Genomic DNA, 15,342 nt, shown 5'->3' with positions numbered 1-15,342 from the left:
CTCTCTCTCTCTCTCTCTCTCTCTCTCTCTCTCTCTCTCTAACAGGCTGTCTGGAAATGTCATGAATTGCGGCTGTTTCACCGCACACGATAACTTTACATATACTCCGGCTGTTAGCGTGATTTGTGGATTTAACTCCTTGGAAAATGACCCCCATAGTTTCTTAATGTATTATAATCCCAGAGTCCCAACACATGCTGAGTTTTGAAGTCTTTATTTGCATTAAGGGATTATGATGTTCCGATGGTGAACTATAAAAAGCACAAAAAATAAATCAGTAAAATGGAATAGCAACTTGTAGCACAACATACAGAGAGTTGATATTTATTATTATTTTTATATACCAACATTCAATCTGAGATATCACATCGGTTTACATTCAGGTACTGTAGGAATTTCCCTATCCCCAGAGGGCTTACAATCTGTTAATACTTTAAAGTGTTTGGCACTCAGTTCAAATCTGACCCCAGAAGTATAAAATGCCTATATATGACCTAATGATTTTTCAAAAAATCTGGCAACTCCAGACAGGAGTTTGCCCAAATCAGACATCATCCATATCTATGATGTTTTCGACGAATTAATCTTACTAATGGGAACAGTGTTTATGACATCATCAGTATCTGTCTTGATTTTTTAGATTAGAGAATACAGTTCTATCTCAACATTCAGACCATTTGGAATAATTGAAAGTTATGTATATATTCAGAATTGCAGATGAAACAAAAATAGACCAGTCATCTTAGTTGCAGGGGTTTTTTTATTATGGAAAATGAAAAGTTGTATAGTTTGTTACTCCACCCCCTCGCGGCTGTGGTTGGCTTCAGACATTGGACATCCGGTAGTGAAGTAGTGGCAACAGGAGCAGTGAAGGGTGCAAGCAGAAGCACCACATTTCTCTTAACCCCTTTCCCGGAGCACAGCTATGCCGTCTTTCAAGCAGAGGTGAAGCTTTGCCAATAGTTGCAAAGAAGTACAGCAGATCTGAGAACAGCACCCCAGCAAAATCACTAGCCAGTAAATTAAGGTATTTATACTTCTAAAGAATAAATCATAGTCATTATATTACAATCGAATATTATAAAAAAAAACCCTGATGCAGCCATTGATTTAGGCAAAACTTGGGCAGAGTTAGGCGATTTGGACATTTTAAAATTTAAGTTGTGTAACAGTTGGACGCTCTATACTCTGAGTTGTGAAACTTTTCATTTTCCATAATAAAAAAAACCCTACAACTAAGATGACTGGTCTATTTTTGTTACAACTGCTTCCTGACTTTACTAGACAGTCTACCGCATTGTTTTTTGGGACCTTATATTCAGAATTGTTCATGAACGTCAAGCCAGATATCAGCATTTTCTTCACATGCTGATGGGTTGATTTGTTTGATCACCCACCATTGTAGATTCTTAAAATCATGTGATAATTCCATGCAATGAGGAATAAATGATGTCTGCAGCTTCTTTGTAAATATGCAACTTTTATGCTCAGTCAATCGAGCTCTTATCTATCTTTTTGTGCATCCTACAAGGACATGTGATGGCATATATTACATTCTTCAATAAGCAGTCTGGGTTTCCACATATGTCAACGGTTTGTCTGGATTTTTAAAAAAATCATTAGGTCATAGATAAGTACTTTATACTTCCGGGGTCGAATTTGAACTGAGTGTTAAACACTTCAAAGTATTGACATGGTATGTATGGTCTCTCTTTGTGTTGTGGCTTTAAGCTGCTATTCCGTTTTAATGGTTTATTTTTTGTGCTTCATACACTAGGGAACCCAATTTTCGTTGAGTTAGATCTGACACTTGTTTTTGAATAACTTTTGACATCTGAATCCAAAAATGACCCCAGTTTTTCTCTATCACGTCAACTTTTTAAGGTACAGGATACCCTCCCTTTGTTCCAAAAATCATACAAAATGTACATACAAAGGAAATAAAAGAAAAAATTACCTGAATATACTGTTTAGTTAAGAGTTAGTTTATTCATACAAAGGCTATATATTGTTACTGTAAATCAAATTGTGTACAAGTAGTAAAGTTCTGCTACGAAACATACACATTAAGGTAAAAATTTGCGCTTATAGGGGCAGATTTTAAATACTTGCACGAGCGCGTACTTTTGTTCGCGCAGCAGGCGCGAACAAAAGTACACTGGATTTTATAAGATACGCACGTAGCCGCGCGTATCTTATAAAATCCGGGGTCGGCGCGCGCAAGGTCGGAGCGGCCTCGGAGGGAACTTTTCTTCGCCCTCCCCCCACCTTCCCCTCTTTTCCCCTACCTAACCCACCCCCCCGGCCCTATCTAAACCCCTCCCTACCTTTGTCGGCAAAGTTATGCCTGCTTTCAGCCGGCAGCACCGATCCGTCGCCGGCAGCACCGATCCGTCCTCCGGTCCCGGGGGCTGATACGGAGGCCTCGACCATGCCCCCGGGCCGGCGCCATGCCCCCAGGCCCGCCCCCGAAACGCCGCGGCACGCCCCCGAAATGCCGCATCGTTCCGGGGACGCCCCCGGACACGCCCCTTCCCGCCCCTTTTCGAAAGCCCCTGGACTTACACGCGTCCCGGGGCTTTACGTGCGCCGGCGGCCTATGCAAAATAGGCGCGCGGGGCCCTTTTAAAATCCACCCCATAGCTTTTCTGGCAGTGTTCAATCTGTGGACAATCTCACCTGATGTTCCAGCAATAATCAGCCATCATATGTACAAACATCTACCCTGATACCGTGCCTCCATGACCTTCAAATCTTGGTGGAATCGTTCACCTTGCTCATCACTGACTGCACCAAGGTTTTTCGGGAAGTCAGCAAGATGGTTATGCAGAAAATGCACCTTGATGCTCATGTTGCAATGAAGCATTTTGAAGCTCTCCAAGAGTTTCTGGACAATTTCGGTGTAATTCTGTGCTCGTGTATTTCCAAGCAAGTCCTTGACAGGTTTTTGAATGACAACCAAGCATTCTTTTGGAGTTCTGACATTGTCCCGATGAAATGTTCATCTTTAATGAGCTGCCGAATCTGTGGACCGTCAAACACACCGGCCTTTATCTTTTCAAACGACAGGCTAGGAAATGCCAAAATGAGATACTTGAAACAGTCTCCTTCAGTTGGCAAAGCTTTAACAAATTGCTTCATGAGTAGATAGGAATTGCAACAACTGTAGTACTTACTGCAAAGTGTGAAAAAGTTATTGCAGTCTGTGGTAATACCTATGTGAAGTGCTAAGATAGCACACTTTGTGATAAATAGCCTATTACCATAAAGCACGCCCCTTTTCCTATCGCATGCGATATTTAGTGCATTTTGATAAAACCAGGCCTAAGATAGGCTGTAGAGAAAAAACGACATGATAGAAGAAAACTAACTGCAGTTTGAAATTAGCATGCCTATAAGTCTAAAACAGCTGAAAAATCGAATTCAACAGGAATTATGTTAAAATTGTTCCCCAGTGATATAGTTTACCGTCTGAACATCATAATCCCCTGATGTAGATAAAGATTTAGAAACACGGTGCATGTCAGGACTCAACATCATAATCCCCTGATGTAGATAAAGATAAACCTGAACATTTACTGTTATTCACCCTTTAAAGGCCAAATTGATTTAGGTTAATTGAACCTTATGAATGGTTTTTTCTAATTAGTATAAAATGAAACAGAAGTCATTCTGACTGGAGCTCTAATTCCTGAACTCATGGTTGCTCATAATTCAAAATCCAAAGGGCTGGGAATTTCTAAACAAGATTTATTTAAAATAATTTTTATAAAAAAAACAATCTTTGCCAAACTTTCACATATAGTGATAATGATCTTTGGAGTTTGTCCACTTTATTTATAAGAAGCATTTGCCCTTTGTAAATCCCATGGCCTTGTCTTAAGTGAATTTACTATGGAATATGCGTCAGCTAGGTGCTGTGGGACAAAGAAACAGGACAATAGGAGGAAGTGCTAATGGCATCTTTAGGTGCAGACATTATGGGAATCAAGAGGTGTATCCCATATCTTCAAGAAACAACACATCTGCATTCTGAATTATTTCTCCTGATTAGGAAGCAGTATACAGTACAAGCCATAAATTACTCTAGAAATCACTTTTGTGTTATCTAAATATAATATACATGCAAGCATTTAAACAATACTTCAATGTGTGCTTGTTTTACTATTCCCAATACATGTACAATGCTGTATAAATTGATGGCAATGTGTAAATATGAACATAAACAAAATATTGATTTTAACAGACATTCAGCAGCAAGTGTATAGTGTGATTAAATTACTCAATGTACCCTATGGTATTAAAATATTTTTTATAATTTAAATTAAGACAAGCAAGGAGCTGTTTTGTGTTCTCCCTGCAGTTCTTTGACATACCGCTAAACCCAAACAGCTCATTTTTTCATAGGTCACTCTTCAATATGTAGATCAGAGGCCACCCAGGAAAAGAGGAGCTGGAAAAGAGCCCAGCCACAAGCTGCTAACTTTCCTTTGGCTTGGTTATGTGGAAATGCCACTGTAGAGAGTTACTTCCAAACAGCCTGCAAAGGCTAAAGTCTGCAGGTACTTTTTATCCGCAGATATATGTCATAAATCTGCCTTGAAAATATGCAGGTGTGTGCAGAACCAGTGCCGACAGACGCACAGAAAGATACACCTGCTTGGGAGCATGTATATTTACACACATACTTTTGAAAATTCAAAGTATATGCAAAAGTTACTCCCCCCCCCCCCAGTATGCAAGCATAAAACCTAGGTTTATGTACATAAATCCTTTTGAAAATTATTTCCTAATGGGCAACTGTCTACCTGTATGTCCCTCTGTGTGAAAATTAGACCATCAGCTTGGTTGCTTGACACTGCTATGACATCCCTAGCCCAGATCTGCTAAGTCCACTGGATAGAACATATTTTACATTCACTGTTACTGCAGTGAGAAATGGGAATGCAATGCTTAGTTCTTTCAGACGTTGATGTCATATGACAATAGCATACTTATATTTATGGTCTCATAAAGAAAAGCAATTATATACAACTGGGAGACTGGGTGTTTAGCTACTGAAGAGAAGTAAGAGGAAGCATGTTAAGGGGACAGATATCTTTATATTTAAGTGAAACTGCTTATAGGTAGTTTCCCAGTTGTGAAGTCCATATAAAATATGAAATTCTATATGAATTTATATCTCAGACATAAAAAAGTCTTTAGGAAATAATGGTAGCTTTGAAGGTTTAATGCAACCATACCATCAAGATTTCTGTTTCAACATGGACTGGTTATTAAGAACAGCAGAAAAAAATGGTTCTGTTCTGATGGTGTAATGAATGTTGCAAAGAAGTTTTGTTGCAGAGAAATTTTACTTTGATTTTTTGCATAACAAATTTGTTGCATAAGTTTTTATGTTTGTAGAGCAGTGGTGCTCAAACTGATTCTAGTCCCTGGTCCTCCCACTCAGTCTGGTTTCCAGGATATCCCTAATAAATATGCATGAGATCTATTTGCATGCACTGCCTCCAATATTTGCAAATTGTAAAGAATTTATATTTTCTTTGTAGATAAAATTTTAAATGGCTTAGATAAGAAAAAAAAAGGAAAATCTCAGTCAGATTATGGCTACTCTTTGGCAGCCATCTCTCCCCCCCCCCCCCCCCTCCACACACACTATTTTAAGTTCTCTTGATCCTTGGATTTGGATTTAAGACATGGAGGTAACTCTGTGGGTACTCCTGTGCATGCTCAGAAAAGCCTTCAAGGCTTTTCTAAACTTAGCTAGATGCTCTCCACATTTGGTGTTGTCAGATGACATGACTCACATGCGTGGATAGCCATGCGGACTGTCAACAAAGAAATTGTTGTATGCCCAAAATGATGGTTGAATTAGAATAAGTGTAGCTGGGAGCTTCCTGTGATGACCTTGAAGGGAATGGAAGCACAATGGTGAAACTCAGCGTCTTTCCCCTCTAAAATTATTTTGTAATATTGTGTATAAAAACATCAGCAAATACTTGTGTAAATTCCAAGATTTTTCAAAGCAAATTTACATACATATGTCCACTTGAAAATTATCCCACCAAACGAGTAAATGTTCAAAACCTGGCACATACCGAAACAGGGGGATACACTGGTGGCCAGGCCAAGCGCATTTTCAAAACAGCCTGGCCACTTCGGGTAGATACGGTGGGCTGGATTTTAATACATATGCGTGGGCGAACATTTGACATTGCGCGCACAAATGTATGCCCGATTTTATAACATGCGTGTGCAGCTGCTCGCATGTTATAAAATCCAGGTTCGGCGCATGCAAGGGGGGTGCACAATAGTGCACATTGCGCACACCAAGCCCTTGGGGAGCCCTGTTGGCTTTCCCCATTACCTCCTAGGCCACTCCGAAATCGGAGCGGCCTTGGAGGGAACTTTCCTTCCGCCCCCCACCCCACCTTCCCCTCTGTTCCTCTACATAACCCGCCCCCCAGCACTACCTAAAACCCCCCCTAATCTTTATTTTATAAGTTGCGCCTGCCTCTGGGCAGGCGTAGGTTGCGCGCGCCAGCCCGCAATCCCAGGCACAGCAGCAAATGGCCGCTATGCCTGGAGGCTCCCACCACCACCCCGGACCGCCCATGCCCCACCCCTTTTTTCAAACCCTGGGACTTACACGAGTCCCAGGGCTTTACGCATGCCGCCAGGCCTTTTGAAAATAGGCCCAGCTCACGTAACCCCTCTACGCGCGTAAATCCTTGAAAATCTGCTCCGGTATGTTTAGGGGTCAGGGGGGGAGAGAGGAAAAGGAGGAAGGATGGGTAGGAAGATAGGGAACTTGGGTAGGCCCGATTGCATCGCTGCATGGTTTTAACTAAAACTCCACCCCTTGCATGTGCAACTGGGCACCCACACGCAAATGTGTGCGGCGAAGTGCACATGTTATAAAATTGGCGCATCTTTTTAAATCAGCTTTAACTGTATAATTTTTCTTTTGTGAAAATTTATACACAATCAGGTAAATTTTCAAAGAGGTGACATGCATAAATGTAACATGCTATCATAGCAATTTTCAAAAGCCATTTACGCACTTCAAGTGCACTTGCTTGGGTAAATCCTATGGAGAATTCAATGGCATATATTGTAACAATTTTCAAAACCCCACTTACACGGGTAAAGTTCATTTACACGTGTAAAATTGAATTTTAAGCATGTAAATGCTTTTTAAAAATCAGGCCTATAGGAGGTAATTTTCAAAGGAGTTACATGTGTAAATGTAACATACTATAGTAGCAATTTTCAATTTACATGTTTAAAGTGCACGTGTACGTGTAAAACCTATTGACAATTCAATGGTATATATTTAACAATTTTCAAAAGCCTAATTACATGGATAAAGTGCATTTACATGTGTAAAACCCAGTTTTAAGCCTGTAAATCCTTTTGAAAATAAGGACCATACTTTTTAAAATTCAAAAGTATGCACAGAATTCCAAATCCCTTCCCAGCTGCTTTCAGTTATGTTTTCACTCAGTCCAGGTAAACTTTAATGTGAACATGATATTCACTTAAATTACAGTACTGAAATCCAAGACGGTAACTTTCAAACAACGAGCAGGCCCATATATATGTGCGCATGCTGGCACATCCCAAGATGTGGTCGTTTTATAACATACATGTGAATATAAAATAACCTGGCTGTGTGCACATGCATACCAAATTTTAAGTGGATACCCGAATAGGTGCATAAATCCCGCTTCTACAGTGTAAAAGGGGCACTTGTCCATGCTATTACCAGTTTAAGAAGTTCATTCACTAGTTCACACAATAAACAGCTAGGTCCTCCAAACTCCCTGGTTTGATCAACTACACTCCCCTCAGTTACCCCAGACCCTTTAAACCCCTCAGAAATGGCTCGATCATTTTATTTTTAAACTTGCACTTCATCTCTAGCAGAAGTAAACTTACGCACACTGTACCTGGGTGTGCGCCCAGGCACTGAAGTATTTACACATAAATCTCTTGGCCAGACCCTGAAACATCCATGCCCCGCCCACACCCTGCCTCTTTTTGGAAACTTTTTAGATGTGAACACAGTGGGGTACATTTTAAAACACAGCGCGCGCAAGTACTTTTGTTCGCGCATCAGGCGCGAACAAAAGTACGCTGGAGTTTGTAGCCGCGCGTATCTTATAAAATCCAGGGTCGGCGCACGCAAGGGGGTGCACATTTGTGCAACTTGCTCACGCTGAGCCCTGAGCACACTGCCCGTTCCCTCCGAGGCCGCTCCGAAATCAGAGTGGCTTCGGAGGGAACTTTCCTTCCACCCCCCCCCCCGCACTTTCCCCTCCCTTCCCCTACCTAACCCACCCCCCCACACCTTTATCTGAAAAGTTACTACTGCCTCCGGGCAGTAGTAACTTATGCACGCTGGCGCGGCAGGCACCGACATAGACCTCTGAGTCGGGGCACTCGGCCACGCCCCCGGACCGCCCACACGCCCGGATCCAAAACCGCGCGTAACCCTTTTAAACCCCCCCTGCGCGCGCCCCTTATGCACGTAACCCTTTTAAAATCCGGCCCAGTGCGTTTTTCTTACATATCTGGGCGCTTTTTAAAATAGGGTCGACGCGCGCCAACTCGACTTGTGCGTGAATCCCCCCAATTGATGTATGTGCCAGGCTTTTAAAATTCACCTTTAAGAAAAGAACAACAAAGTCTCTTCCTTATCAGCAAACAATCTGTCATGTGCGAATAACTTTGTCCAGAAAGAGCTATGCGGAAATGTTAGTGAAATGAGGAAGAATCCAGGGAGATAAAAATATGGCAACTGACCCAAAAATAGCTGTAGAGCAAGAAAGAAACATTTCACATCAGTTCTAAGGAGGTGGCTAAAGAGATTTCTTGCTGAGTTTCTGCATTTTTAGAAGTTAAGCTATCTAAACTATAGTTATTCATGGATGAGACTAGAAAGATTTGACACATATGACAAAGGTCATTGAAATGGACAATTGCATCTCCCAGCAGAAATATGGCATAAAAACACTGCGAGACAAGTATCACTGACTTGGAAACTCAGAATACTAAACTTGAAGAGCATCCAGTATATACAAGATCAGGAGAATCGTGGGAGACAAAACAGATAAGGACCAGGATCTTTTACAAATCTATGAAATCTGGCTGCCCAAGAATCTCGGTCTTAAAGAAGAAAAATTTCTTCTCAAAGTTGATAAACCACATCAACTGTCATAATAATAATGATGATTATTATTAATATTGCCTACAACAGACCCAGGCCACTGATTGCTTGGATCCTAAACTACATAGACAAGATAACAATACTAGATGCTTACAGATCACATAGAGGCTTAGAATATAAGGGAACCAAGATGTTGCTACTTTAGGATTTTGTCCTTAAAATAATTGAAAGTACGAGAGCAAGAGTAGGAGGAAACTTTCCTTCGGCCCCCCCCCCCCCACCTTCCCCTCCCTTCCCCTATCTAACCCACCCCCCAGCCCTACCTAAATCCCCCCTACCTTTATTTTGTAAGTTACGCGTGCTGGCCGACTGCCGGTGCGCGATCCCCCGGCACAGCAGCAAATGACCGCTGTGCCGAAGGCCTCGGTCCCGCCCATGCCCCACCCCTTTTTTCAAGCCCCGAGACATACGCGCTTCCCGGGGCTTTATGGCGCCTCCGGGCCTTTTGAAAATAGGCCCGGTGCACGTAACCCCCCTATGTGCGTAAATCCTCCTGGATTTACGTGCGTAGGGCTTTGAAAATCTGCCTCATACTTTCTGTATTTGGAAAACAATTGTCCACAAGCCTAATTTTAGTGCCCAGGATGTGGTCAGACAAAAAGATTTTATTGTTAGCAGTGAAACCTCCTCTTCCCCATCCAGGAAGTGCGGTACAATGCCCACTCAATGAGCCAGGTGTGGCAGGACTTCCGACTGGAATTTAATTAGAGAGCCTCATATCCCAGGGAGGTAAGTTTCTAAAAGGAAGTAAATGGGCTTGGAACTGACAGCTTGGGTGCAGGAGCTAAACTATATGCCTGCTTGAAGGCTCTTGCACTCAGCATGCTGAACTGCAGAAAAGTCAGGAAAAAGGTCACCTGTGGAAAGATCTTTCTGCGATAGGGACACGCTGTCTGTATTGCCATATCTAGAGCTGTGGGAGCAGTAATGCCACACAAGCAGAGGGGCAAGGAGATTTAGAGACATCTCCAATGCCATTATGGCACTAGCAAGGGGCTGGCAAGGGTAGAGTTATTAGCATAAAAGGGAATCACGAGTCAATTTGGGCGAAGGGAAGCACATAGCATACAGAGATGTCTAAAGGATAAGGAAAGAACACCAGCTTGGGGGGGGGGGGGGGGGGGATGATGCCTCTGGTAAAATGGCAGCTACAGGAGCTTACTATTATGTATGGCACTGAACCAAAATCTTTCATCTGTTTTGTTTATTAAAATAATGTATTTCCTGCCTTTTCACAGTTAAAGGAAGGAGACATTAAAAACATTCATAACAATTTTGTAACAAAACTAAGACAACAACAGCAAAAAGTTGTTGTCTAATAGCATATTATCCAACCTTCAAATCTGAACAGGTGGAAGATATGAAGATGGCAGCCCAAGAGCTGTGCCATTTGTAAGATAAAAAACTGGCACAGCTGCACCTGAGGCAGGACTGGGCTAGAAGTACGTACACATAACTCCCATCTGGGAGGTTTCACCATTATCTGTCTTTGTGCAGCCTCTATCACATTGTCCACTATTGCCCAACCTGCTAATCCCACTCTAGTCAAGCCTGCAGCTTGAAGGTTCCTTCCAGACACAAATTGGCAATGCATCCGGAACCTATAGGCATCCATTCAGCTGAATGGTGAATAAGACACAATGTCTAGTTCATTTTTGGCCTCAGCTAGAGGTACGACTCTACTAGAAGTCACTGGCCAACTCTGTCTTTAATCTGAGTATCACTGGGAACTTTCAGTAATTTAACCAGGGAGCCACTTTTCCTCCAATCCGACAAGGTCCCTTTGCCAAGTGGTGGTATCATGACTGCAGAGGCTTAGGGATGCAAAGTAGCCTCCCAAAAAGCTACCCTGCCACACAGGGCCAAGCTCTTAGCCACAAACACTGTTGTCACTCTGCTGTACTGTCAAGCATTACAGAAGCCTCTGATTCTGTTAGAATTTATATCTTGCCCCACAGTTTCTGTCGAATCCCAAGCCTTGACCCTTTCCATTAATGGAATTCACACTTACAGCAAACTCCCAATTTATATTATGCTCCAGCTCACATTATCATGCACACAAGCTGATGACTTTCCACATACTTTTATCTCTTTTCCCAGACAGCACCAGCTCCTCCTCAGACGAGGAGGAAGAGATGGATCAGGCCTTTCCTGCTGAAGCAGCTTTGGTGTTGGCTGCAGCTGGATGATCACCACCACCACTACCTGCTGGAGCCTAACCAAACCTGCACCCAACTACTACTGCTTAATATTGCTATAGTGTTACTCGATGTTCAAGGTGGCCTCGGCAGGTTCAATATAACATATGATGGAAAAGGACCTGAATTCCTTGTGGACAATATATTGAAATACTTGTCTCAGTGTATGGTCGCAATTAAAAAAAGCAAATACAATATTAGGAGTGATCTGAAAAGGAAGGGAAAATAAAATGAAGACCATTATATTGTCTCTGTATCGATACATGATACGACTGTACTTTGACTATTGTATGCAGTTCTGTTTGCCCCATCTCAAAAAGGCATAGTAAAAGTAGAAAAGGTGCAGAGAAGGAGAACAAAATGATAAAGAGGTTGGACTGGCTCCTTTATGATGAGAGGCTACCCAAGTTAGTGCTTTTCAGTTTGAAAAAGATCCTGCTAAGAGGGGACATGATGGAAGTTTATAAAATCATGATTGGATTGGAACGGATCAATAAGAGATGTTTATTTTACTCTTTCAAATAATACTAAAACAAAGAGACTTTCAATGACATTGACAACTAGTAGATTTAAAACAAATGTGAAAAATACTTTTTCACTCAACGCTCAATTAAGCTCTGGAATCTGTTGCTAGAAGCTGTGATCATGGTGACTTGCACAACAGGATTTAAAAGATTTGGACAACTTCCTGGAGGAAAAGTCTAAAAATATTATCACAAGTACATAAGAGAGGAAACAAAACTTTATTATAAATTTTATATCACAATCACATAACGTCCTTAAACTTCTTTACACACGAGGAAGAATAATCGCCATGAACTGATTCCTTATACCACCGATGTCCAAAAATATTTTTCAAAAAAAAGGATCTCCAGCTTCTTCCAAGAACGCTGCAACGATATCTTCACCCTTCTTTTACAAATCGTTAAAAATATTATTAGCCAGGTAGACAAAGGAAAGCCATTGCTATCCCTATAGGTAACAAGAAATAGCTCTACATTTTGGGATCAGCTGGGTGCTTGTGATCCATTTGGCCACGCAGGATGCTGTGTTCAGTGGACTTTGGTCTAACTAGCATGGCATATCTTTATATTCTTATATTTTTTATTAACTGTCTTCATATTTAGAAATCAGCTAATTTAGTTTTTATAAGCAGAGCTTTAAGAAGATAGATATTGCCAGTATATTATTAATTCATTTCATCCCTAGGTATTTATTCTATTCTATTTATTTATTTAGACATTTTATATACTGTCGTTCCATGTAAAGATCACAACGGTTTACAATAATGACATTCATAGGTATAAATCAGCAAATAATGATGGGTTACATAGGAAGCATTCATAAACAGGCATTAACATCTGTCAATTGAATTCTTCAAATACATATTAAAGATAAAGGACATAAGACATGAAGTACAAATATTAAATATTATTCTGTACATTGTATTGCGATTCCTACACTCTCTTGTTAATTTGTTTCTCATGCATCAATTAGTATCTCTTGTCCTTCTTGTTATTGTAGATCTCTACATTCTGATGTTTTAAGATAGGTTGTTTGCAATTTTGAATAGCCATGTTTTTAGTTCACATTTAAATTTCTTTCTATCTTGTATCAAACGTGGCATTTCAGATAAAGAATTCCAAAGTTTTGCACCTGCTATGGAAAACACTATACAAAACACTATTCAATGTAATTTTTTATATTTGTTTTTGTATGCACTATACTATATTTACAAATGAAGTATAAAAAAATGTTTAATTAACATAACATTACTTTTCATTTGTCATTATATTTAGGTCTCTGATTAGTATAGTTTTTGGTATTTATTTTTTGTGCCTCTTAGAATACAGATAGATTTAAAGTTTTAAACCTTCTGAAATTTTTTTCCAGAGTACGCAAAGATTTTGATGTGTCTAATAGCTACTTGATTGGAACTCATGGATACTGTACACAGGTAAGTATCCTTCCATTTCAGAAATGTTTCATTTTCTGAATTGAGTGACAGGGCAATTGAAAGACTCAAAAGGAGCAATTTTCAGACTGCCTGGGTAATTTGTATCAGTGGACCATGTATTAACTTTCAAAGGGAAAGTGCACATATATATTCCCTTTGAAAACTGTCCACAGACGCACTCCTTTTCGTGTGAGTAGAATTTAAATGGAAAAAAATGCACAAAGATTTGACCTGCATGCATTGTTCTTATCCTTGAGCCAACCAATCTTCTAGGAATGCCTCCCTGCAGTCCAGGTAAAAGTATGCATGCTATAGAAGACCACAGCCAGGTTGAGGGAGGACAGTATTCAGGTGGCCAGTTTACCTGCATAAATTGCTATTTTTCCCGGTCAATGACTTTAAAAATTGCCCTCACAGAGTCACTGGGTTAAATTGTTGCTTTAAATTTAAATTTAACTTGAAAAAATTAGTTTTAATTGAAAATCAGTTTTCTGTATAAAGTTGTCAACTACTGTTGAAGTTAATTGTTCACATTCCTATTAACTGTTGTATGCAAAACCTGTTGCTATTTATTGTTTTCTTACTGTATAACTTGTTACTTGTAAAGCATTGTGCTATGTTATTGTTTTCTGTAAACCGAGGTGATGTAGACCTTTACGTACCGCGGTATATAAAAATCTCCAATAAATAAATAAATAAATAAAATTTCACTTGGCTTTATAACAGCCAAAAGCTGTTAGTGTGTGACAGCTGTTTACCGGCCTATGTGACTATTGAAATGATATATAATGCCATGTCTCATAGATAGGTATCTTCAACACTGATTAATTACAGTATGCACAGTTTGCCAAGAAATAGGTTAGGAATTAAAAGGCATAGAGACTACTGAGGCATTGGTTCATCTTTGAAGATGGCCTCACCAGAGAAGAAATACAGTACCTTTTTGGTACAGTTTTAGAATTTATTGCACTGTTTTTTACTGTGCTATATGGATAATTGGAGACTTTCACTATTAGAGCTGACAAAACTAAGGGGTACATTTTCAAAGAGTTACGCGTGTAACCCCTGAAAACCTACCCCAAACCCCCCCCCCCCCTGCACGGGTGTGGTTCCGGTCCGGGGGCGTTCTGGGGGCATGGCTGTGGCCTCCGGACCAGCCCCCGGACCGGAACCTGGCGTGCCAGCATCCGGCCCGCGCACGCGAGTTACGTCTGCTTCGAGCAGGCGTAACTTTGGGAATAAAGGTGGGGGGGGGGGGGTGTAGATAGGGCTGGGGGGGGGGGTGGGTTAGGTAGGGGAAGGGAGAGGAAGGTGGGGGGAGGCGGAAGGAAAGTTCCCTCCGAGGCCACTCCGATTTTGGAGCGGCCTCGGAGGGAACGGGCAGCGCGCGCAGGGTTCAGCACACGCAAGGTGCACAAATGTGCACCCCCTTGCGTGCGCCGACCCCGGATTTTATAAGAAATGCGTAGCTACGTGCGTATCTTATAAAATCCGGCGTACTTTTGTTTGCGCCTGGTGTGCGAACAAACGTACACGCTCGTGCTTTTTTTTTATAAAATGTACCCCTAAGTATAGTAGAGCAAAGAAGATTTTATGAACTGCCTTCTATGCATTAGTGAAATTTTTTTATGCATGGAAGATCAGAGGATTCCCTTCTGGGCTGATACTTCTTCCTTGAGTATTTGGGTATATTTCTCTAAGCTTTCTTTTGGTAGCTCTGGGTAATTTATAGTAAACAGGATCTGTTTTTTGAAAAATGATCTCAACCAGGGAAATTTTTAGACAAGAAATACTGCAATTCTCTGACAAGTAGGCCTGAATTAGGCATGATGCATGAGTGACATCATCTGACAGTGGTGAATAGACCCATTTTTCATAACTCAGTAAGATATTTATGGAGCATGGACAATGCTTCCTGCACATGCGGTGCTTTGTGAAGTCTGTTTCTGCAT

General features: G+C 41.0%; 1 protein-coding gene across 4 annotated transcripts in view; it reads left to right on the top strand.

The window, feature by feature from the left end:
* MINDY4 (MINDY lysine 48 deubiquitinase 4) overlaps positions 1–15,342 on the top strand; it is a 459,492-nt gene that overhangs the window by 381,667 nt on the left and 62,483 nt on the right. For all 4 annotated transcript variants that reach the window (XM_029588354.1, XM_029588353.1, XM_029588352.1 and 1 more), the window contains one exon: positions 13,327–13,390. In XM_029588354.1, the coding sequence (XP_029444214.1) occupies positions 13,327–13,390 (64 nt within the window). The remainder of the gene's footprint in view (positions 1–13,326; positions 13,391–15,342) is intronic.

This window comes from Rhinatrema bivittatum, chromosome 2, assembly GCF_901001135.1.
Source record: "Rhinatrema bivittatum chromosome 2, aRhiBiv1.1, whole genome shotgun sequence".
NCBI classification, from domain to species: domain Eukaryota; kingdom Metazoa; phylum Chordata; class Amphibia; order Gymnophiona; family Rhinatrematidae; genus Rhinatrema; species Rhinatrema bivittatum.
This window is presented reverse-complemented; position numbering and strand designations above follow the sequence as displayed.